At 45.8% G+C, this 25,362-nt stretch overlaps 1 protein-coding gene across 3 annotated transcripts in view; it reads left to right on the top strand.

Annotated features, from left to right (window-relative positions):
- Positions 1 to 25,362, top strand: part of camk2g2 (calcium/calmodulin-dependent protein kinase (CaM kinase) II gamma 2) — a 230,400-nt gene that overhangs the window by 174,643 nt on the left and 30,395 nt on the right. For 2 of the 3 annotated variants that reach the window (XM_055661632.1, XM_055661631.1), the window contains 4 exons: positions 5,470 to 5,507; positions 19,533 to 19,601; positions 21,046 to 21,090; positions 23,235 to 23,283. In XM_055661632.1, the coding sequence (XP_055517607.1) occupies positions 5,470 to 5,507; positions 19,533 to 19,601; positions 21,046 to 21,090; positions 23,235 to 23,283 (201 nt within the window). Of the gene's footprint in view, positions 1 to 5,466; positions 5,508 to 19,532; positions 19,602 to 21,045; positions 21,091 to 23,234; positions 23,284 to 25,362 lie in introns of all 3 variants that reach the window. The other variant, XM_055661630.1, reaches the window with a different exon arrangement.

Genomic DNA, 25,362 nt, shown 5'->3' with positions numbered 1-25,362 from the left:
ATGCACGTACATGCGAGTATACACAGGCACACATGCAACACAACACAAACACACACACACACATGCATGCACGTACATGCGTGTATACACAGGCACACATGCAACACAACACACACACACACACATGCATGCACGTACATGCGTGTATACACACGCACGTCTTCATGTGAGTACACACACGCACGCACACACTCACACTTACTTTCACACACTCACACACCCTCGCACACATTCACACACACACACACACACACACACACACACACACACACACACACACACACACACACACACACACACACATACACAGACACACAGCAACACAACACACATCTGTATGCAGGAGTTTAAGTTGGAGGTTACATTAAACCTGCCCATCGTACACATATGCATGCATGGTTACTATCCAATGCAGGAGTCCTGTGCTGCAGCAGACAGTGCCATATAAATTAACGTGTACATTGGTATGAGGTTGTCTAAGTTTTCGAATTCACAGCGGCAGAGCTGGCATATGGGGTTAACATGTGTCTGATTAAATCAGTGTTCACTTTGCAAATGAGCAGCCATTTGAAACAAACTTGTGAGCATCACATTGCAGACACAACGCCGAGGGTTTGAAAACAGATTTTCATCCCGACACTGACAGACTCTCACGGATCCGCTGCTTATTTGCAGGCACATCTATTGTTTCTGGGTTCCAGCTCCTGCAGTATTCTGCGGGTTGTCATGAGTGTGTGTGTGTGTGTGTGTGTGTGTGTGTTATTGCAGCTTGAGCCCGTCAAAGTGCTGTGGTATCGCCCGGATTACAGTGCACAACACATTCTGCTGGAGTATTAGTTGTTGAGTGGAAAGTGTTTAATGCAGAGAGCGTCTGGATGTGGAGATGGAGAGTGGAGCAGTTAGTTGTGCCCAAACAAATCAAAACAAGAGCATGTATCTGCCCTGCTTCACACCTGATCTGGAAAAGACAGTCATTTTACTGCTCTGGTAACTGTAAATCAGGATTGTCACACCAAAAATGAAAGACAGTCATTTTAATCTGAAAAGTCAAGAGAGTGTTATTGTCATTTGTCCCAGGTAGAAGTATGACTTTCTTACTTGCTGCAGCACGACAGAATATGTAAACATAGTACACTGTAAACAATATAATGAACAAGGAACACAAATCACACACACACACACACATATATACACACACACACACACACACACACACACACACACACACACACACACACACACACACACACACACACACACACACACACACACACACACACACACACACACACACACACACACACACACACACACACACACACACACACACATACACACACACACACACACACACACACACACACACACACACACACACACACACATACACACACACACACACACACACACACACACACATACACATATACACACACACACACACACACACATACACATATACACACTCACACACACACATACACACACACACACACACACACACACACACACACACACACACACACACACACACACACACACACACACGTGTGTGTGTGTGTGCGTGCGTGCGTGTGTGTGGATCGGCAAACATGCACACATACATACACATAAACACAGATCTTAGTGCAATAATAGTCTGTGTAGTTCAGAACTTATTTGGAGGTTGTAGTGTTTGTATATCTTTATTGTCATTTCCTGAGTATTCACATACCCAGAGGAAACAAAAAAACGTTGCTCAACCAGTGTCCATTCACTGTGCATTATAAAATAAATAGAAATAAAAATACATATATCATGAACAAATGAACACTCTACTAAACATCAACAATAGCCTGAACATTCTGGATAATGCTACGATAACATCTTTGATATTATTTTTAATCAGAAGGAAACAGAGAACTCTCTGCATACAAAGTACACAGCAATTAAGCAATTCTCGCTAGATTCTGGGAGTGTACGATACTTTTCACTGCTCTGGCAACACCCAGTCACACCCAGAGTGCAGAGAAGGATGGAGGGAATTTCTTCCCGGTTCTTTGTCTGGAAGCATTACACAAGTGATGTTGATGGCAAGTAAAGATTTAATGGAATTAGGCAAAAAGTGTGGGGAAAAAATTGAGTGGAAGGCAACAAGTAAGATTAGAATCGGGCTCATTGATGCTGATATCTGAGCATCATTTCACAGTGAGCTGGCTGTGTGAGGGAAACCTCTGTTCCAGAACTGCAATTAAAAATGTCTGTAAGGCTAATTATTAATACTAAGTTTAACGCAACCGAGTTTTCCAAAAGTTATTTCACTCGGTTGCGTTGTTTATGTTACGGAGCAATTGGCCTGTAATCCGGTGCACGTCAAGTACGGGACAAATGACAAACTTAAAACCAAGATTCCCTCTTAAACATTGGGCCCTTTTACCAGAAGGTATAGGTTTACAGTAAGGGATGGGAGATGTAAAGGAGATTGTGGGGAGATTTTCTTTCACCAAAAGGGTGGTTCAAATCTGATATATACCCTGCCTGACGTTGAAGACATTTTCTCTTGCAACATTTATTAAGTATTAGACCAAGTGGGACCTGTTGGGTCCCAGTCACACGGGAGGCCTGGTCCCCCAACACAACCCGTTCCCCCAACAGAACCCATTCCCCCAACGCAATATTCCACCACTCACCCATAGCCCCCATGGGAGACCTGGTCCCTTAACGCAACCCATCCCCCAACGCAACCCATCCCCCAACACAACACGTTCCCCCAACGTTCCCCCAACACAATATTCCACCACTCACCCATAGCCCCACAGGAGGCTTGGTCCCCTAACGTAACCCATTCCCCCAGGCACATCACAGACCCGATGGGCTGAAGAGCCTATTTACAGCTCCATTAACCTGCACTTAGAGTGCCTCCACATCTAGATTGTAAAGTAGCAATATCGAACACTCTTTGTCACCTGCACAATAATCACTCACAGCCCAGCTCTCCCAGTGGTACTGATCCAGAACTAAGGAGGAAACATTTTGAGTAAAGAACTATTTATGTCCTTTTATGGAAAAAATATGATCATAAAATATTGAGTGATAATGTTGTAGGCTTTCAGCTTCTTTAAGTTGCTGTTAAAACTATCAAGATTAGCATGTAACAAAAGCCAAAGAATGTATTTTCAAATTATCCATCGTCTGTGTGTAAATGTTTGGTTTTGAGCTCAGCAGATGATGTTATGGACAGTTTCCAGACTTTAAAGCACACTAACTTTCTATCAAGCACTCTGTTAAAATCCATGCAGAGTGTAGGATGTTCTGCCACAAGTGAAGCCTGAATTTCCATGAGCAGATCACATCCCATGAACAGATAACGATTGCCGAAGATACCTATATGAGAAATTCTGATCAGATATATCTTGCAGCTGAATTTTTTGCAGGTGGATCTATGACAGGAGAGCAAGAGGCTGAGGGGTGATCTTATAGAGGTGTATAACATTGGGAGGGGAATAGATAGGGTGAATGCACAGTCTTTTACCAAGGGAAGGTGAATCAAAAACCAGAGGACGTAGGTTTATAGTGAGAGGGGGCAAGATTTAATATGAACCTGAAGAGCAACTTTTTCACACAGACCTAACTTGACTTGACTTGACTTGACAGATGGTGGTGAGTGCAGGAGGTGGTAATTGAAGCTATAACAGTATTTAAAAGACACTTGGACAGGTACGTGGATAGGTAAGGGATATTGGCCAAATGTGGGCAAATGGCACTAGCGTAGTTGGGGCATCTTGGCCTGGTGTATTATGCCGAAGGACTAGTTTCTGTGCTGTTTGCCTCTAGGACTCTAATCTGCTTCTGAGCACCTACAAAGATATTGAGAGGTTGGGGAAGGGGAGGATTCACTCTAGTGCATTCCATATATAAAGTACTAGTTGACTAGTTTATTCTGTTGCACAGTGGTGCAGCTGGTACAACTGCTGCCTCCCGGTGCCTGATTGCCGGCTTCGATCCTGACCCTTCGGGCACTATCTATGTGGAGTTTGCACGTCCTGCCTGTGACGTTGTGAAGTTTCCACCCGCAAGTATAGGCCATTTACCCTCTGTAAATTGCCCCTGGTGGATGAGAATGTGGGATAAGATAAAATTGGTGATCGATGGTCAACGTTGACTTGATGGGCCGAAGGGCCTGTTTCATGCCGCATCTTTCAATCAGTTGTTATAACCACACGAAGATGGCTACAATATGTTATCCGCATTCCTCTCATTGGGCTCATGTACCACGGGTGTGTAATCCACATTGCATCTCCCTTGACTGTGTGTGCCTTCATTGCATGAGAATGCCTGCCTGCCTGCCTGCCTGCCTAACACGTTTCATCCTGTGATCTCCCTGTACTAAAAGGACTAGTTTAACTTCCCTGGCACGCACGTGCATGGTCCCATCAGACGGTGGCTGTCATTCACACCCATCTCCAGACATCTCACTCGTGGATCAGGTCTTGGAATGTGGAAATGCAGCAGAAAATAATGAAATGAGCATGCTAACTCCCACTGGAAAACTGTGTTCCCCCATCATGGCAGGCCCTTAGGAAGCATTCTCAAGGTGGTACACTCTCTTCACCCTTCCACAGTCTTGTCTCTCTTCATGATGTATCTTCAGCCTTTCCCTCCGCAACTCCATCCCATCCTGTTGTCTATTGGTGATAATTTAATCCTACATTGAACTTCCATCCTTAGTTTGCTCCTCCTATTTGTTCTGCCACCCATCATTCTTTCACCATAGATCGACACTAAAAAGCTGGAGTAACTCAGCGGGGCAGGCAGCATCTCTGGGGGGAAGGAATGCATGACGTTTCGGGCCGGGACCCTTCGTCAGACTTCTCTCCAGAGATGCTGCCTGCCCCGCTGAGTTACTCCAGCATTTTGCGTCTATCTTTGGTTTAAACCAGCATCTGCAGTTCCTTCCTACACATTATTTTACCATTGCCCTCCTCCATGCCTGGCCATCACTGTCCAAGTCCGGGAATTGGGCAGTGTTGGGGAGTCAAGGACGGGCAAGACCACCACTCGACCTGTCTCTGTGGTTCCTATGGACCTGCCGCATGCTAGTCTCCACATTCAACACACCCACTGCATTTGGAATGATGCTATGAGAAACAAACAAATAAGCATTAATGATTACAACTCATGAAACATCATTCTTTCTCCTCTATATTTCTCTCTATTTTTGCACAATAATTCATGCAAGGTAAGATTATGCCTGTCATTTCCAATGCATAAAGAAAAATGTTTGAATTTGCCCTTCAAATCAAGATTTACTGTAATACTGATAATTTCCTCCACTTTGATCATTAGCAAGTATTTAGCTTTTTTCAAAATGTTTTTGCGCTGAATAGCATGACAATCGGGTTTCTTTAAGAGAGATTTATTGTCCTGGTGCCATGATGTGATGTGATAATGTACTCACTCCGATATTTCATTTGATTTTTTTTTTAGCAGCTAAAAATTTACTTAACAAGAAGACCGATGGAGTCAAGGTAGGTTGAAGGCTTTGTGTATGTTTATTGAGGGGGGGGGGGGGGGGGGGGGGAGCATTCTGTATGTGGTATGTGTGTGCCTGTCTTATGTATCATATGTGTGCCTGTTTGTATAGCGTGTGGGTGTGTGTTTGTAGAGCATGTGTATGTGGGGACTGCCTTGCATCTGTGTAGCGTGTATGAGTCTGGTGCAAAGGCGTGTTGTGCAGGTGAGACAGGTGTGTGTTTGTTGTGTGCATGTGAAGCAGGTGTGTAAGTGTGCTGTATTGGTTGTGTGCCCTTACACGTGGTGAATGTCAGTGTGTGTGTGGTGGGCACAGTCATGTATTGTGTGTGTGTGTGTGTGTGTGTGTGTGTGTGTGCGTGCATGTGTGTTGCCTGTATGGGGCGCATGTGTTACATGCCATAAATGTGAACAGTCTGTGTACTGTATGTGTAGGCTCACGTTACATGCCTTACATGTACAATGAGTCTGCATTGCTTGTGTGGGGCACATGTGTTACATGGACATTGTGTGTGATTTGCCTGTATGGGGCATATGCCACATGCCGTGTATGCGGGCACAATGTGTGGGTACATGCATGGAAACATGTCTGTGGGGAGGTGTGTGTCTGTGGGAGGTGTGTGTGTGTGGGAGGGGTTGTGTGAGTGTGTGTGGGAGGGGTTTGTGTGTGTGTGTGTGTGTGTGGGACGGGTTGTGTGAGTGTGTGGGGGAGGGGTTGTGTGTGTGTGTGTGAGGGGTTGTGTGAGTGTGTGTGTGAGTGTGTATGTGAATGTGTGTGTGAGCGGTTGTGTGTGTGTGTGGGACGGGTTGTGTGAGTGTGTGGGGGAGGGGTTGTGTGAGTGTGTGTGGGAAGGGTTGTGTGAGTGTGTGTGTGAGTGTGTATGTGAATGTGTGTGGGAGGGGTTGTATGTGGGGTTGTGTAGTGCAGGAGGGGCTGTGAGTGTATACGGGAGGGCGCGTTTGGGAGAGCCTATTCCATTTCCCAAGATTATATCCAATTATCCAAAGTGCATAAAACCTGACCAAGATGGAGAGAGCAAGGGGTCTTTGCAGCAGGGGCTGGACTTCAGGTTTTCTGCAACGGTTTACTGGAAATCTGAAATAAAAGCAAAATAAATACTGCAGCTGTGAAGAGAAAAATAGAGTTAGTGATTCAGGTCATCATCATTTATAACATGTACCTGAAGTGTTAACTCTAGATTGTGAGTAGATGTACGTCCCACCATCTGCTGCCCGTCACTCCGTGAAAGAGGTTTCTCCCATTCCCCGTGCCGATTCCACACTCCCGTTAATGAACGGGTGAATCAATAACCCACCCACCCACACACACGCACTCCCTCTGTCATGTTGAGCTGAATTGTGGAGCCATGGACTTATTTGATTTTTGCACCAGTTGATCAACCCTGTCTGAAGAAGGGTCTCGACCCGAAACGTCACCCACTCCTCTCCAGAGATGCTGCCTGTTCCGCTAAGTTATGGGCCTGGTCTCACTTACGCGACTTTTTCGGATGACCAGAAAGACGCTACGACTCTTTGGGCGACTGAGGAGACGACTCACAACCGTACAGGCGACATGTCGCGGGGTGAAACCTGTATGGTCGTGAGTAGTAGTGAGCCCAAAGAGTCGTACCTTGTTCTGGTTGAACATTTTCGGCGACCGGCAGCGACCTATGACGGGTGCCGGCAGTCGCCGAAAAAGTCGCAGGTCCATTACTCCAGCATTTTGTGTCTATCACCTGTCTTTACCAGCCTGCCTTTCTTTAATCTTTGCAATCAAGATGCGTCTTTTTTAGGGTTATGGAAGGCAGTGGGCAAATAGGGCCGTTCACAACTACATGTAAAGATTTACCATCTAAATGTGTGAATGATGACTCTATAGAGAGTTGAACTCTAAAAGGTTGAAGATAATTTTCAATTCACATTGATCATACATAGATTAAGGGGATTACATTTGTTTCCAGATCCAAGTCATCCCAAGATTGTTCCCTTGTGATGGTGACCTTTAATAGATATTCACTTTGTAATTAAACTCTTGTGTTTTCAGCTTTGTTTGTTAGCGTGATGGAATACTAGTCAAATACAAGTGACAATTGGCCATCTTTCTCATCGAGTATAATTGGAATTTAGATCACACTTTAACGACCTAATGCAGAAACCAAAGTGGTCATGCATTCTCCTACTTATGGATATGTCTTTCTGCAGATGCCCTCTGTATTTAGAGTGATAATTCAATCTTTTGTTTCTTATCAGAGGAAAGGCTCCACATGACGTGGTGGTCTCGGGGAATTGGAATTGCAACACTTGTTGGCGGGGAAGGCAGACATACCCATTGACAGAAGTTGCTCCGCATCTAAATCATCCAGGCATGGTCTGAATGGGTCACATCCTAAATATTATCCCTGACTCTGATCCCAATCTCCAGTCTGCACAAATATTTGTGGAGACTCGAGAGACAAGTCGGATTAAATCAATGTCAGTGGCTGAATATAGTCAGTCGGAGGGGAGGTCAGTTTAGTTTAGTTGATAGATACAGAGCAGAAACAGAGCCCCCCCCCCCACCCCCCCCGTCCCCCCCCCCCCCCCCCCCCCCCCCCCCCCCCCCCCCCCCCCCCCCCCCCCCCCGCAAACACTAACACTATCCTACACACACTAGGGACTATTTGTAATTTTTATCCAAGCCAATTAACTACAAACCTGTACGTCTTTGGAGTGTGGGAGGAAACTAAAGCACCCGGGGAAAACCCCACGCAGGTCACAGGGAGAAGGTACAAACTCCGTACAGACAGCACCCACAGTCAGGATCGAACCTGGGTCTCTGGTGCTGTAAGGCAGCAACTCTACCGCTGCGCCACTGTTTTGCAGACAAACCAGTCAATTTCCTAATTACATCACCCACAGTCGGCAGAACTGGTGGTCCTGAAGCTGAGCTTATAGACCGCACTCACTTAGAGGAAGATTGATAGCAAAAACGGTTGCATATAAAAGCCTTACGGGCCTGTCCCACTTACGCAACTTTTTCAGCGACTGCCGGCACCCGTCATAGGTCGTTGTCAGTCGCCGAAAATTTCCAACATGTTGAAAATCCAGCGGCGACCAGAAAGACGCTACGACTCTTTGGGCGACTGAGGAGACGACTCATGACCGTACAGGCGACATGTCGCGGGGTGAAGCCTGTACGGTGGTGAGTAGTCGCCCAAAGAGTCGTACCTTGTTCTGGTCGCCGCTGGATTTTCAACATGTTGAACATTGTCGGCTACCTGCTGCGACTATGACGGGTGCCGGCAGTCCCCAAAAAAGTTGCGTAAGTGGGACAGGCCCTTTAGAAGACAGTGCCATTAACCTCAATTGATCATTCTCCTAAATACACAGTAGAATTGAGACTCTTATCAGTATCAATAGGCGTGGAGCATCCAACCAGCCTGTGGGCTCTTTGTAAAGGTTTAAGATTGAATATTAACACATGAATGTGTAATGTATTAGTAATACATTTAAACAAATATCAAATCATCTTATGGCAAACATTTGACAAATGATTTCAAGACATTAGATTTCAATTATCTGCATGTTAAGTGTACAGTCATCCTTACAATGATGACAACAATATTATTAATAGTATTAATATTAAATAACGTGCCACTAACAAATAAAATACCAGTGGGTTTGTGTGTGTCCTGTCCCCTGGGAATAATGATGAGGATCTACATCTTTCATTAGGTTTACCCCAGCATATTGAATCTTTCATATTCCTATTAGTAAGCTACATTGTGCTTTTGTAAATGCTGTCTGATGCTTTTCTGCTGGGTATCCATGGCTACCAAGACAGCCAGGCCCAGATTATGTTGATATTCAAAGAGGCAGAATTTCTCTTTATTTATCACATAGGCCGGCTGCCAGGACCAGCAGCATCTTCTGCTAAACAGGTTTCCTTGCCTTTGTTCCTTGCAATCAGCGATCGCCATGCTCCTCGATCTCAGGATGTGGAGCGGGAAACATAAGGCAGTTCTTATTGTCCATCCCCCTTGACCCTGTGTCCGTTTCCCCTGTGTGGTCTGTCCCGCCCCGATCGGTGTAACCCCCTGTGGTCCTGCAAGCTTCCAAGGCCCTTGTGCACAGTCCGTCAGCTCCCACCTCTTGCTCAGCCCTGCTTTTCATTGATCCACCATCGACAGCTGTGCTTTGACTGCGTCAGTTCACTGAGAATAAAATGGGATTAGTGTAGTGTAAAAGGGTGCTTAATGGTCAGTACTGTCTCAATGGGCTGAAGGGCCTGTTCATGTTCATAAGTTATAGGAGCAGAGTTAGGACATTCGGCCCATCAAGTCTACTTTGCCATTCAATCATGGCTGATGTATCTTTCCCTCTCAACCCCATTCTCCTGCCTTCTCCTCATAACCCCTGACATGCGTTCTAATAAATAACCTATTAATCTCCACCTTAAAAATATCCATTGACTTGGCCTCCACAGCCATCTGTGGCATGTATTCTACAGATTCACCACCCCCTGACTAAAGAAATTCCTCCTCATCTGTTTCCTAAAGGTGCCATGGTGTCTGACTGTTGAGACAAGTTCTGAAGGTCATGAATTCCTTCACCCACCTCTTGATCTCTTGTCCTCCATTTAAAAGCTCCAAGACCTGTCCTCCGTATCTTGTTATGAGGCCCCGTGGTTAATTCTGGGTAAGGGTACACTACGAAGCGTTTCTGGGGGCATTGACCGTGTTAGAGTGATGTTGCAGGGCAGTGTTTGGGGATTGTGAGGCTAGTTTGGAAGGCTGATGGGGACTGTAGGAAGGATTGGATTAGACCTCGCTCACGATTGCCCCCATCGCACACCTGGCACTACACTTAGTTTCTGCACCCCCACCTCTCTCAACGTCCCCACTTCTACGGTCTTTCCACAAGGCAGAGCAACCCCTTAACCTCATTATGGCCAATTAACCTATGTCCATAGACTCAAAATGCTGGAGTATCTCAGCGGCTCAGGCAGCATCTCTGGAGAAAAGCAATAGGTGATGTTTCAGGTTGAGACCTTTCTTCAGAAACTTCACCCATTCCTTTTCTCCAGAGATGCTGCCTGACCCACTGAGTTACTCCAGCATCTTGTGTCTATCTTTGGTGTAAACCAGCATCTGCAGTTCCTTCACTAACCTCTGTAGATAATTATCTAATCACTTCCTAACCATTAGCAGAGTGATGGAAGCCACCATTGACATGCTGGCAAGGGACACTTATTCTCCAATAACCCTAGTTTAGGTTTTGCCAGGGTCACAGCTCCAGATCACATTGGTGGTCCCAACATGGGCCAAGGATCTGAATTCTAGAAGTGATGTAAGTGTTCTGTAGTTGAGTTTAGTGTACTATTGTCACGTGTACCATGGTACAGTGAAAAACATTTTGTTGCGTGCTATCCAGTCAGTGAAAAGACTAAGCATGATTACAATCATAGTGTACAGATACAGGATAAAGGGTCTGATGAAAGGTCTCCACCCAAAACATCGCCTGTTCCTTCTCTCCATAGATGCTGCCTCACCCAGAGTTTCTCCAGCATTTCTTGTCCACCCAGCATAAAGGGAATAACATTTAGTGTATATATTTGTATTTTCAGTAGAGTTTAACAGGGCTTGACAAGCAACCTGTTTGCTTCAGGTGTAATTAGGGACGGCCATTAATTGCCAGACCTGCTGGAGATACCCCCAGCCCATGTGTGCATTCTGGAGAATGACCCCTTTATTCAGAAGTTCATATGGTCTCTGCATGATCCTGTTCCCCGTCAGACATGTGTAGCCTGTGAGATTACTAGCTTGATGAGGAGAGAGGGGAGGGTGAGGCAGCATCTATGGAGCGAAGGAAATAGGCGACGTTTCGGGTCGAGACCCTTCTCCAGACTGATGTGGGGGTGGGAAGAAGAAAGGAAGAGGAGGAGACAGTGGGCTGTGGGAGAGCTGGGAAGGGGAGGGGAAAGAAGGAGAAAGCAAGGACTACCTGAAATTGGAGAAGTCAATGTTCATACCGCTGGGGTGTAAACTACCCAAGCAAAATATGAGGTGCTGCTCCTCCTCCCGCTGAGTTTCTCCAGCATTTTTGTTCAGTTTGACGAGAATCAGTTCCCCAGTCAGCCACAAGTAGGAGCATTGAGACAGCTTTAACATGTTGGGGTGGAGGAGTGATCATGATGTTGGCTGCTCAGTGTTATGACACTGTAACAAGCGAGTGTCCCCGTAGGCAAGATGCATCTGATCTTCGGCCCTGCTCTGTCTCCCAATTAAAGATGTTGCATTGTCAACTAGCAAGCCAAATTAATTAATAGCTTGACCTATAAATAATGAGTGCATTTAGAAATGCTGTTTCAAATACCAACACAAAGGGAGTTTGGACCATATCCTCAATGTTAACTTGCGTTGGAACTGACTGCCCCAGGAAGATGGTAGCCTGTAGGTATTGCTCAGAAACCAATCCACAACGTCGGTTGCTCGTATTTAATGCCGATTGATTTTGGAATAAACATTTAGTTTAGTTTAGAGATACAGCGTGGAAACATGCCCAAACGCCCACTGAGTCTGCATCAACCAGCCATCTCCACACTAGTAGATCTACAGAGGCCAATTAACCTACAAACCTGCACGGCTCTGGAGTGTGGGAGGAAACCGGAGCACCCGGAGAAAACCCACGCAAGTCACAGGGTGAACGTGCAAACTCTACACAGACAGCACCCGTAGTCAGGATGGAACCCAGGCCTCTGGCGCTGTAAGGCAGCAACTCTACCGCTGGGCCACCATGCCACCCGTGTAAATAATAGCTCATTTAGCAGCTTAAATAAGAATTTTTAATAATCTGCCATTGGAGGAATGGCTGGGAAGAACAGACATGAATGTTTGAGTGACCAGATCAACAGTGTCACTGGTCGCAGTAAGGTTCATTGTGAGTGTACAGAACTTGCCTGCTAACTACAGAATCTCCTCTAGGTTTGGGCTTGCTAACTAATTGGCTTGGCAGGTAAAAAAATCTACTACAGTGTTCTTTCTGTCTCAATCAAGAGTGGAAGCATTGGATCAGCAGTAAGATTTCAGGCCATATGCTCTGCTCAGTCACACTGGTAGCCATGCCAAGTCTCTCATTTTAATTGTTTGGCTTCTCTCCATGTCTCGCGAGTGGCCACTTACACCAAGGATACACCTTGGTCATGTTACACCAATGGCACACTCATAGCTGTGACAATGTCTTTGGCAGGTTCATTGTTAAATGTTCAGCGCAACTTCTCCAAAGCCCACCTCCTACCTCCCCATGTTCCACTGGAGGCAAGGGCCATGTCCTAATATCTACTCAACTCCCTTCAAAGGTACAATGGGGTCTTTATTACCACATGTACCAAGGTACAGGGAACTACATTTTTTGCATAAAGCTCAGCAAGACCATCACCGTACATAAGCATAATCCCGCAGTTAGTACAGAGTGTATACCACAGTCTATAAGCAAGAGTCACCATTTTGGCACCAATTTAGTCTCAGCTGCATCTGGCCACAAAGGGCCTCCATTACGATCTTCCCGCAAAACCATCGTCCCATTCCTTGCAGCCGACCTTTAGGGCTTGGAAGATAAGACCTGGTTCTTCATACCAAGCCTCTCCACTAATTCTTGTATCTCAATCATTGAACCCTTGACTTGTAACAACTGTGAAGGATTAAAAACACAGCTACCTGCCATTTGATGGTGACATTGGAACGAGTCATTTTATGTCCCAGTACTGCTCATATCTGCTGTGCTCGAGAGACATACGGTACATTAGTTTAGTTTAGAGATACAGCGTGGAAACAGGCCCTTCGCCCCCCCAGAATCCGTGCTGACCAGCCATTCCCACACACTAACACTACCCTACACACTCGGGACAATTTACAATTTTACTGAAGTCATTTAACCTACAAACGTTGTACGTCTTTGGAGTGTGGGAGGAAACCGGAGCGCCTGGAGAAAACCCACGCAGTTTACGGGGAGAACGTACAAACTCTGTACAGACAGCACCCGTAGTCACGATTGAACCCAGGTCTCTGGCGCTGTGAGGCAGCAACTCTACCGCTGTGCCACTGTGCCGTATCTCTGGCGAACCCATGTTGTGATTACAATCCATCTGTCCCTCCACAAAACCTTTGTGCTTCTCCGATCTAACCAGTGGCATTGTGTCTTGTTCTTTTCCTCCACGTGCATTGAACTGTACAGAAAAGGAAGTCCAGTTGCTGTGTCCCTTTAATGGTGAGGAACTTTTCCAAATACAACATCTTCACCTCATCCTTCACGCCTTGTGATCACCAAGTACACGGACCATCCCGTCATTCCCTCAGTCCATCCCGTGGTGTTGCTGGGGCAGATCTAACCATGCCTGTGTGCCCTTGACTTGTTTGTCATTTTCACCCCAACTCATATTGTCTTGTGTGTACTTTCCCACTGTAACTGTCTTCAGATGTGTAAAAGCACCAGTCTTGAGATCTTGCTGATACTTCTAATTTGCTTATTCCAAGTGAAGTCCTATCTTTCATTCCTGATGACAACACACGAGAAACCTGCATGCGTTGATTCTTTGAAGACTGTGACAATATTTTTTGCATTGTTACCAATTTTTAGGCTTGCCTGCTTAGCAAATAGCTTAATTCCACAGGATCAAGAACTCAAAACCCCCGACCTATCTTCATGGGTATGTTTCAACCTGATAAACCAACTAGGTGTAGCTTATCTTGGAAATGGCTTATGAAAGTTGGCGATAAAAATTTGTCATTAAAATTACAAAATTAATTAAAATAAATGTAAAAATAATGCAGCACAAAATAATGTGCATCCATGTTGCATCACACAGCGCCAGAACCCGAATGTTCAATCCTAATGTTACTTTAGACCTTAGAGGTACAGCGCTGAAACAGGCCCTTCAGCCCACCGAGTCCGCACTGACCAGCGATCACCCCGTACACTAACACTGCCCTACACACTAGCGGCAATTGTACAATTTTTACCAAAGCCAATTAACCTCCAAACTTGTACACCTTTGGAGTGTGGGATGAAACCGGAGTGCCTGGAGAAAACCCACGTGGTCACAGGGAGAACATGCAAACTCCATACAGACAGCACCCATAGTCAGGATCGAACCCGGGTCTCTGGCGCTGTGAGGCAGCAAATCTATCGCTGTGCCCCCTCCACCTTAACCTCGGGTACTGTCCGTGTGGAGTTTGCATGTTCTCCCAATGACTGCAGGTTTTCTCCAGATGTTCCTGCTTCCTCCCAATCCCAAAGACGTGTGGGTTTGTTGGTGGTCTACATCGAAGACAGACACAAAATGCTGGAGTAACTCAGCGGGACAGGCAGCATCTCTAGAGAGAAGGAATGGGTGACGTTTCGGATTGAGAGTTTGCCAGATTAGTGTAGATGAGGCATCTTGGTTGGCATGAGCAAGTTGGGCTGAAGGACATGTTCCCATACTGTATTGCCCTATCATGCTATGACTCTATGATCAATGTTGAAACTAGGATGTGGGAGGATTGCTGTGTGGTTAGGATGCATCCCAGCTGGAAACTGAGTCCACCAGGTCGAAGTACCGAGCAATGAAGGTCCCACATGTAATAGGGTGTGTGGGTTTTGGAGATAGTACTGAGAAGATCCACTGGGATGCCACCTAGATTAGAGGACATTAGCTACAGGGAGAGGTCGGACAAACTAAATAGTTCTCTCTGATTGTCGGAGTTTGAGAGGGGATCTCATGGAAATACATAAAATTAAGAGATAGGGTAGACAGAACCTTTTTCCCAGGGTGGAAAAGACCAGGGATAAGAGGGGAAAGGTTAAGGAGTTGTGGAGGTAAGCTATTTAAAGTGTGGTGAGTATCTGGAGCGCGCTGCCTGGGGTGGCGATGGAAGCAGATATGATAGTGGCCTTTAAGTGGCTTTAAGATAAGCACATTGGTAATGGAGGGATATTAGTCACATGCAGACAGAGGACAATAGACAACAGGTGCAGGAGGAGGCCATTCGGTCCTTCGAGCCAGCACCACCATTCAATGTGATCATGGCTGATCATCCCCAATCAGTACCCCGTTCCTGCCTTCTCCCCATATCCCCTGACTCCGCTATCTTTAAGAGCCCCATCTAGCTCTCTCTTGAAAGTATCCAGAGAACCGGCCTCCACCGCCCTCTGAGGCAGAGAATTGTGAAAAAGTGTTTCCTCGTCTCCATTCTAAATGGTTTACCCCTTATTCTTAAACTGTGGCCCCTGGTTCTGGACTCCCCCAACATCAGGAACAAGTTTCCTGCCTCTAGCGTATCAAAACCCTTAATAATCTTATATGTTGCAATAAGATATCCTCTCATCCTTCTAAATTCCAGACCCTTCTGTGTTGTATTGGCATCAAGCAGTTCTTATTTGAGGAAGAGAGGTACAGGGGTTAATTGCCATTGAGGCACTTTTTGGTCTAATGTATGAACAATTTCATATATAAATAGGACACACAGTTGCTCAGTTCTGCTCTATTGTTCAGTTTGAAAGCACAGCTGATCAAACTGACAGACCCATTTCCAGTTTCTTGCCTAATCCTGAGAGCTCGCAGTTTTCTTACAGTCCAAATAATCTATCTGCTCAGCCTTGAACATGTTCAGTGGCTCGGCCTGCTTGGAGCAGAGAATTATGAAGTGCAACCTTCAGGGAGACACAAACAAAGCCAGATTGTGCAGGGCAGTTTCCAAAAAGCATTTCTTCATAAAAAGAGTAGAACACAAATAGATCTGCCGCCTCCCAGCTTGAATCCTGACTTTGATGCTGTGCTCACCGTATGGGCTGTAGAAATCCCCACATTTACACTTTAGAGATACAGCACGGAAACAGGCCCTTCGGCCCAACATGCCTGCACCGACCAGTGATCATTAACATTAACACTTTCAAATACACCAGGGACTATTTTCATCGAGGCCAATCAACCTACAAACCCGCACGTCTTTGGAGCGTGGGGGGAAACCGGAGCACCCGGAGAAAACCCACGCGGTCACAGTGAAAACGTGCACACTCCATACAGACAGCACCCGTAGTCAGGATGGAACCCGGGTCTCTGGTGCTGTGAGGCAGCGACTCTACCGCTGCGCCACCGTGCTGTCGTTAACAGATGCTCCCGTTTCCTCCCTCCATCCCACAAGGTGGGGTACGTTGTGGCTCATTGGTCGTTGTATTTTGCCCATAGTACGTATGAGAACGGTAAAACCTCGGGAGGAGGAGTTGATAGTAATGGAGGAGACTACTGCAGGGCCCGTGCCATGACTAAAAGTTTCTGAAGTTCTCTCCCCTGTTCAGGCAGAGAATCAAGTGAAGATTTTAGAATTGTTAACTTTTTGGTTTGTCGTGCCAGGTGCATCAAGTTTCTCTAAAGATAATTGAGGGGCTGTACTTGTGAGCGGACACATCTAGAGAGATGGGAAAACACTTGTGCTGCCCTCCCACTGTTTTTATAGGACCTTAAACCACCTCCTGCACCACCTGAACCATGGCACCCAACCAAAATCAACCAACCACCATGTTATTCAGGGGCGGCACGGTGGTGCAGCGGTAGAGTTACTGCCTCACAGCGCCAGAGACCCGGGTTCCATCCTGACTACACACGCTGTCTTTACGGAGTCTGTATGTTCTCCCCGTGACCTGCGTGGCGTTTCTCCAGGATCTCCAGTTTCATCCCACACTCCAAATACGTACAGGTTTAATTGACTTGGTATAATTGTAAATGGTCCCTAGTGTGTGTAGGATAGTGTTAGTGTGCGGGGATCGCTGGTCGGCGCGGACTCGACTGTTTCCGCGCCGTATCTTTAATCTCTAAACTCTAGTCTGAGTTCTGAAATCTTCTATTCATTCCCTGTACCTGTATGTGAGCTGGTGAATGGAGGGGAATGGGGCTGAACAGGAGGTTTGCACTCCAGCAGAATGCCACATGTGGACATTCCAGGCCTGGGGAGGCAAGGGTATCCTTGCATTGCTCAAGATCGCAAGGGAGGTTTTAGTACATTCCCTGAAGTGTCCTTGAAGTCAAACGGGCACTCTTTAAATGAGTCAGCTTAGGGTTAGACTCAAACCACGGGACGGAACTGCAGATGCTGGTTTAAACTGAAGCTAGACACAAAAAGCTGGAGAAATTCAGCAGCTCAGGCAGCATCTCTGGAGAAAAGGAATCGGTGAGATTCCAGAGGTCTCGACCTGAAACGTCACTTATTTATTTTCTCCAGTGCAGCGAGCGGTGTGACCCTCAATCACACTCCGTGACGTCAGTCCCGGTTATTGAAGATTGTGCTGCCTTTCGGTGTCAAATCCGCAGTTAGAACGTTCACTGAAACTGATCTGAAACCAAAATGGGGCAGTGTAGACATGATCTGATGTGAGGTATGAACCTCTACACTGACACAAAGACAGCCTGAAGGAAGAAAGAACTATCGCGTATACAGTGCTCAACACAACCTTTGAGGCTCTAGCAGATATCTTGGTCGCTGTTACACCCCACTTCATTGACTGAAGAAGAAACGAAATACACACAAGATCCCACTGCCACGGGATGATCTTGCAGACACATCTTGAATGAGATGTTGATGGAAGATTAGTAAATATTAAAAATGAAGATAGGCACGAAATGCTGGAGTAATTCAGCGGGCAGGCAGCATCTCTGGAGAGAAGGAATGGGTGACGTTTCAGGTTGAGACCCTTCTTCAGACCAGATCTTCAATACTACAGATTAAGTATTAGTCTGGTTACTGGGGAGAACTGTCCTGGTCACCTTTGGCAGTGGAACCATGTGGGTTTATTTTTCTCTACTTGGGCTGTAGTTGAGGGCTCCTTTTAACGTCCCATTTGGGGGTGGGAGATTGCAACCTTCACCTGTTTCGACATATGCAATCAACCCAGCGTTGCACAATCAAATAAGATCAAATAGAACAAGTTGTCCTACAACTTTAGGCTGTGCACACCATACTCAAGGAGAGAAGAACATCCCATTTGAAAATAAGCAAATGCATACAAAATAAATAGCAACAATTCTTTTGTTAGTATCTAAACTCTTTTTAAGATAAGCGATGAACTTATTCACACGTGAAAAGGCGAATCCACATGAACACAAGAATATAGAAGCAGGGCTCGGCCATTGGGTCCCTCTAGTGTACCCCGCCCTCAGTGTGATCACGGCTGATCTGCCCCTAGTGCCAAATCCCCCCACTGTGCCAATTCCCAATCTTTCAAACGTTTATCTCTCTCTTCCACAAATGCCCCCAGTACTCCAGCTTCCACCACCTCCTGAGGTAGTGAATTCTGTAGCTTCACCATTCTCTCAGAGAAGTTGTCCCTACGGACCCTTGGTTATAACGATGTCCCCGTTTATTCTGTTTTTTGTTAATGCAATAACCAATTGTACAAGGCAATTTTCCATGGATTTGACAGGTTTGGAGGATGGGCCAAACGTGGGTTGGTGGGACTAGTGTAGCTGGGACATGTTGGCCGTTGTGGGCAAGTTGGGCCGAATGGCCTGTTTCCACACTCTACGACTCTATAACCAAAACTGCCTTTCCCTAAAGTGGGATGTGATATTACAGGTTTTACAGGATATTACATGGCAATGAGGTGGAGTCAGAGCTGAGATGTAGCAATATAATGTTTGTAGAATCAATTTAAAATTTTGAGGATAATTTAAATATAAGATTAAATCAAAATGTTAGTGGTGCTGAGAATATGTGGAATGACTCCGACTCTTGCAGTTTGGGTATAAGTGCGTGTTTAGGTAGATTTCATCCCTGGATGCAATCAGTTGCTCAACACTACTTGAAATGCTGCCCTGCACAGCCTTGTGTTTGCTTGGTGACTATCGATGACACGGCTGGTAAATATAGTGGCTGACCTTCCAACAGTAAACCTCTTTCTTCCCATAAGTTTATCTCTCTCTGTGCCGGGAGCATGAAGGTCCCTGAATCAGAATCTGGAGATGAGTGAACTACTGTGTTGATGTAACCTGTTCATTTCTGTTCCCTGAACAGCCGCAAACCAACAACAGCAAGAACAACGTAGTCAACATCCCAAAGGAGACCGCTCCAACAGCCACAATGGTACCTGTGACTCTCTTTCATCTTACTTTGCAGTAGATGTGTGTTTCTGAGCGTTGCGTTCTTATGTGCAATTATATTCTATCTAGCGGTTAATTTCAATAGTCCATGGAGCTTTATTTGTCAAATATCCAACTTCAGAGTGTAATTATTCTTGCATGTATTACACATGCGGGCATATGCCATCCAACAGCCTCTTAGATGCCATAGTTGTGTGTGCCTCCACCACCACCTCTGGCAGCACTTTGCATACGCCCACCATTCTCTGTGTAAAAACAAAACTAGCCCTGCCCATCTGTGAAGCTTGCCCCTTGTCACCTTAAAGCTAGGCCCTCTTTAACATCTGACATTCCTACCCTGGGAGAAAGGTTCTGACTGTCTACCATATCTATGCTTCTCATAATTTTATATCCTTCTATCGGGTCTCATCCACAGTTACTGGAGCTCCAGAGGAAAAAAAAATCCAAGCTTGGCCAACCCTCTGATCCAGGCAGCATTTGGTGAACCTCCTCTGCATCCTCTCCAAAGCCTTCACATCCATCCTGTAATGGGATGACCAGAGATATACACTATAGATAAAGGAATTGTTACTGTACCTCAAAGCCTTACCTGGGATAATCCCCAACCAATTTGAATGCATGCCGGTCAATTGGGCTGCTGATTGTATTTTTGGATCCTGTTGGGTTTTTTTAAGAACGTAGGCATGTTGTGGCAAGGTTATTGAGAACTTCCCTGCTCCACTTGCCCTCTGATGGTGGTGGCTCATTGTAGCTGGATACCATGGTTGTGCAGTCTTGTGTCTTGGGGGATCCAGTGTGTCTCAGGAGTCCGACATGTGAGCCACACACATGGGGGTCATTTAATGGCCACTATGGGGGGTTCCAGGGCTGCAGGGCCTCTGGCACTAACGAGTCGGCTTCAGCGATTGTCCTCAAAACTGCTGAGCGCCCTCCTAATGGCTGTACGCCAGCCAGTCCTGTCACTGGCATGGGTTGCCAGTTCCTTTAGGGCTAGGCCCGCATGCTGGAGGTGGCCCTCGAACCATTTCTTTGCTCCCGAATACTCGCCCACTCACCGCCAAGTCCATCTTGGACAAAGTAAAAGTGACAGAATGCCTTTGGACCCGTGACTGCTGCCCGCTCTAGAATTCACCAAATGTCCCACTTACACACAGTGGGTAATCTGGTATGGGATGGGTTTACAGCGAGTTTCAGAGGCCAGTGACTGGAAAGTAAGCCATGCATGGGATCTTCAAACCTAACCGGCCATTTCAAAGTGCTTTTTTTCTCACTTAACACAGCAAGGGTTCAGGCAATGATTTCTTTCCCAGTTCAAAGTGTTTAACTGCAAAAATAATATAACTTTCCTTTTTTTTAAAGAAAAGGTAAAATGCCACAGATGTGTTGAGTTGAAATATTAATAATGTCTTCTTCCCGTTTTTATTCAGGAACCACAGACAACAGTGGTCCACAACCCCACGGATGGCATCAAGGTACCAGTTTAATGTCTACTTTCTTTCAGCTGTTCCTTCACTCAAAATGCTTGAGATTGTCAACAAAATAGAGACAGTCAACAAAATAGAGAGAGTACAGAGGAGATTTACTAGAATGTTGCCTGGGTTTCAACAACTAAGTTACAGAGATAGGTTGAATAAGTTAGGTCTTTATTCTCTGGAGCGCAGAAGGTTAAGGGGGGACCTGATAGAGGTCTTTAAAATGATGAGAGGGATAGACAGAGTTGATGTGGACAAGCTTTTCCCTTTGAGAATAGGGAAGATTCAAACAAGAGGACATGACTTCAGAATTAAGGGACAGAAGTTTAGGGGTAATATGAGGGGGAACTTCTTTACTCAGAGAGTGGTAGCGGTGTGGAATGAGCTCCCAGTGGAAGTGGTGGAGGCAGGTTCATTGGTATCATTTAAAAATAAATTGGATAGGCATATGGATGAGAAGGGAATGGAGGGTTATGGTACGAGTGCAGGCAGGTGGGACTAAGGGGAAAAAAATTTGTTCGGCATGGACTTGTAGGGCCGAGATGGCCTGTTTCTGTGCTGTAATTGTTATATGGTTATATTGAGTCAAGTGGCAAAAAAAATAATTCCAATGGATATTTTTTAGGCAGAGATAGAAGATTCTTGATTAGTACGGGTGTCAGAGGTTATGGGGAGAAGGCAGGAGAATGGGGTTAGGAGGGAGAGATAGATCAGCCATGGTTGAATGGCAGAGTAGACTTGATGGGCCGAATGGCCAAATTCTGTCCCTATCACGTATGAATATGAACAATGAGACTTTTACACCCTCTTCAAAATATATGGTGTAGACGACATGGATGTGTGATGTTTCGGGTCGGAAGCCTTCTTCAGTCTGAGTGTGGTGGGTGGGGGTGGGGGAGAGGAAAGCGGGAAGAGAGGAGGGACAGGACAAAATCTGGTGAGTGATAGGTGGATACGGGTGGCTGGGGGAGGTTGATAGGTAGATAGTTGGATAAAGGCCGAAAATGAAAAGACAAAAGGTGTTAGGTGCGATTAGAAGAAGTCGACATTGTGAAGCCGGAGGAAGGAATATGGTTGGGGGATGGGGAGGAGTGAAGAAATAGGTGTGCATGGGATAGGTGGGGCACATGGAAGAGGGGGGTGGGGAGAAGGGGGGTGGTGAGGTTTGTAGGTTTGCTGATGTGGCACCCTGCTGTAAGTGAGTGGGATTGATTTTACAGATATAGTATTAAATCAGGACCTCGTCACCATTCTCTCCTGGGTGCTGAAGATTCAACTTGCTTTTACCAAGATATGAAGCTGCGGTTTGCTTTCTGAGTTCCATTTGTCACAGTGTGAGGACTGAATTGATTGCTGAAGTAGACAAGTCACTGTCGGACCTACTCAGTCTCCACTTCACCTGGTGCCATTGGACATTCCGATCAATGAGAAACTCCAAGTGAAATTCATTTTGTTCCAAGTCACACAGCGCAAAACAGGCCCTTCGGCCCAACTTGTCCATGCCGACCAAGATGCCCCATCTTCACTCGGCTCACCTGCCCATGTTTGGCCCATATCCCGCTAAACCTTTCCTATCCGTGTTCCTGTCAAAATGTCTGATAAATGTTGTTATAGCACCTGTCTGAACTACTTCCCATGGCAGGGAGTTCTACTTTCTGTGTGAAAAAGTTACCCCTCAAGATCCTATCCAATTGTCTTATTATTGTTGTTTTAGTTCCTGTCTCAAATACTCTAGCAGCTGGTTTCATGTTTCCTGTGTGGAAAAATTTGCCCCTCAAGTTCCTATAAAATTAATTTCCCTTCTCAAACCATGTCTTCTCGTTATTGACCCCCCCCAACCCCACTCTGGGTAATAGACTGTGCACTCACCCAAATCTATCCCCTCCAGAGATGCTGCCTGTCCCACTGAGTTACTCCAGCTTTTTGTGTCTACCTGTGATTTTATGCACTCCTCCTATAAAAAGATCACCTCTCAGCCTCCTGGGTTCCATGAAATGAAGTCCCAGCCTGCCCAACCCCTCTCCGTAGCGGAGGCTCTCATAACCCCCTCAACCTTCTTGTTCTCTCTCCTTCACCTGAACGGTCCACAGTCTGATCAATGTTGGGGGTCTGCCCCAGTTTAAAATAATACTTCTCTTTCACAGGGATCCACAGAGAGCTCCAACGCCACTACTGAAGACGAGGAAGGGAAGGGTAAGTCGTCATTTACACGTTAATTGTACCCTCTGAACGACACAGCCTTTTAACAAACCAAAGCAGGTCATTGTTCTTTTCTCCCGCTGTTCTTGATTAATCACGTTGCGGGACTTTCATCTGAATTTAATGCCGCCATGTAAATAAAGTTTAAATAGAGATATAAAAAAACTACAAGAAGGTAGACGAAAATGCTGGAGAAACTCAGCGGGTTAGGCAGCATCTATGGAGCGAAGGAAATAGGCGACGTTTCGTGTCAATTAGAATCTCCAAGTGAAATTCGTTTTGTTCCAAGCCACACAGCACTAAACAGGCCCTTCGGCCCAACTTGTCCATGCCGACCAAGATGCCTCATCTTCACTCGTCTCCATAGATGCTGCCTCACCCGCTGAGTTTCTCCAGCATTTTTGTCTACCTTCGATTTTTACAGCATCTGCAGTTCCTTCTTAAACATATAAAAAAACAAATGTGTTTTTTACTTGCTGACTTGCAGTGGGCGGCAGGTTTAAATTTAGTTAGCCAGGTGTTTCTGAGAAGATGTTTACTTTTCCACGGCATCTGATGGTTGACTTTGGGAGAGGTTGGACATATTTGGATTGTTTTCTCTGCATCGCCAGAGGTCACCAGAGCCCTGACGGATGTCTATAAAAGTATGAGAGGTATCAATAGGGTAGACAGTCAGAGTCTTTTATCCCAGGATTGAAATATCAAAGACTAGAGGGCACAGATTCATGATGAGAATGGCAACATTTAAGAGAGATTAAGGGGTAGGCCATGTTTTATTATTATTTATGTTTAATGCTTTATGTATCATTCTTAACTGTCACTGCATGTCATGTTGTCGCTGAGGGCGGAGCACCAAGGCAAATTCCTTGTATGTGAATACTTGGCCAATAAACTTATTCATTCATTTGAAACGGAGATGTGGAATCACTTTTTCACCCAGAGAGTTGTGAATCTGCAGAATTCTCTGCCTCATAGGGCAGTGGAAGCCAATTCTCTGGATGCTTTCAAGAGAGAGTTAGATAGAGCTCTTAAAGATAGCGGTCAAGGGATACGGGGAGAAGGCAGGAACGGGGTACTGATTGTGGATGATCACAGTGAATGGCGGTGCTGGCACGAAGGGCTGAATGGCCTACCCCTGCACCTATTATCTATTGTCTATTGAGATGTGCAGGGCAAGGTTTTTACACAGAGGGTGGTGGGTGACAGGAACATGCTGCGGGGGGGGTGGAGGCAGATATGATTGTTCCATTTAAGAGACGTTTGGATAGGCGCATGGATATGCAGGGAATGGAGGGATATGGATCATGGACAGGACTAGGAGAGTTGTTGGTGGCATCATGTTCAGCACAGATACTGTGGGCTGAAGTGTCGGTTTGTGTATCGTACTGTCTGATGCTCCAATGATGAATTCCTGCAGCAGACCAGAACCCCTGCTGATTAGTGAACTATACAAGCACTGTGATATTCTTTGATGAAATCTGTATCCATGCAACTGTGTTTCTCCACACCCACGCTGTCTCTCTCTTGTTTGCTGTCAGCTCGCTTGATTTTGCTTCTAATTATTCTGGGCTTAGTTTGATGTCGCCTGCATTTTGGGAGCAGGTTTAGTGATAAACAATATTGTTGCCGCTCGGTGTGATGTGTGTAGTTGCTCCCTGCAATGGTGGCCGCTCGCCACCTCGAACAGTGATGGAGGTGTGCATGCTGTGGGGAAACACACCAAAACTGAATTAGAATCACAGAGTCTCACCGGGTGGAACCAGGCCCTTCGGCCCAACTTTCCCACAACAGCCAACATGTCCAGTCTGAAGAAGGGTCTCGACCCAAAAGTCACCCATTCCTTCTATCCTGTCCCGCTGAGTTATCCAGCTTTTCGCCTCTATCTTCGGTGTAAAGTAGTACTCTCCACTGAGAGTAGGGAAGATTTAAACAAGGGGACATGACATGAGAATTAAGGGCTGAAGTTTTAACGAACTTCTTTATCAGAGAGTGGTCTGTGTGGAATGAGCTTCCAGTGAAACAGGTTCGTTTTTATCATTTAAAAATAAATTGGATAGTTATATGGATGGGAAG

Source organism: Leucoraja erinacea, chromosome 34 (genome assembly GCF_028641065.1).
Source record: "Leucoraja erinacea ecotype New England chromosome 34, Leri_hhj_1, whole genome shotgun sequence".
Lineage (NCBI taxonomy): Eukaryota > Metazoa > Chordata > Chondrichthyes > Rajiformes > Rajidae > Leucoraja > Leucoraja erinaceus.
Note: the sequence above shows the minus strand (reverse complement) of the source record. Positions and strands in the feature narration are given on the sequence as shown.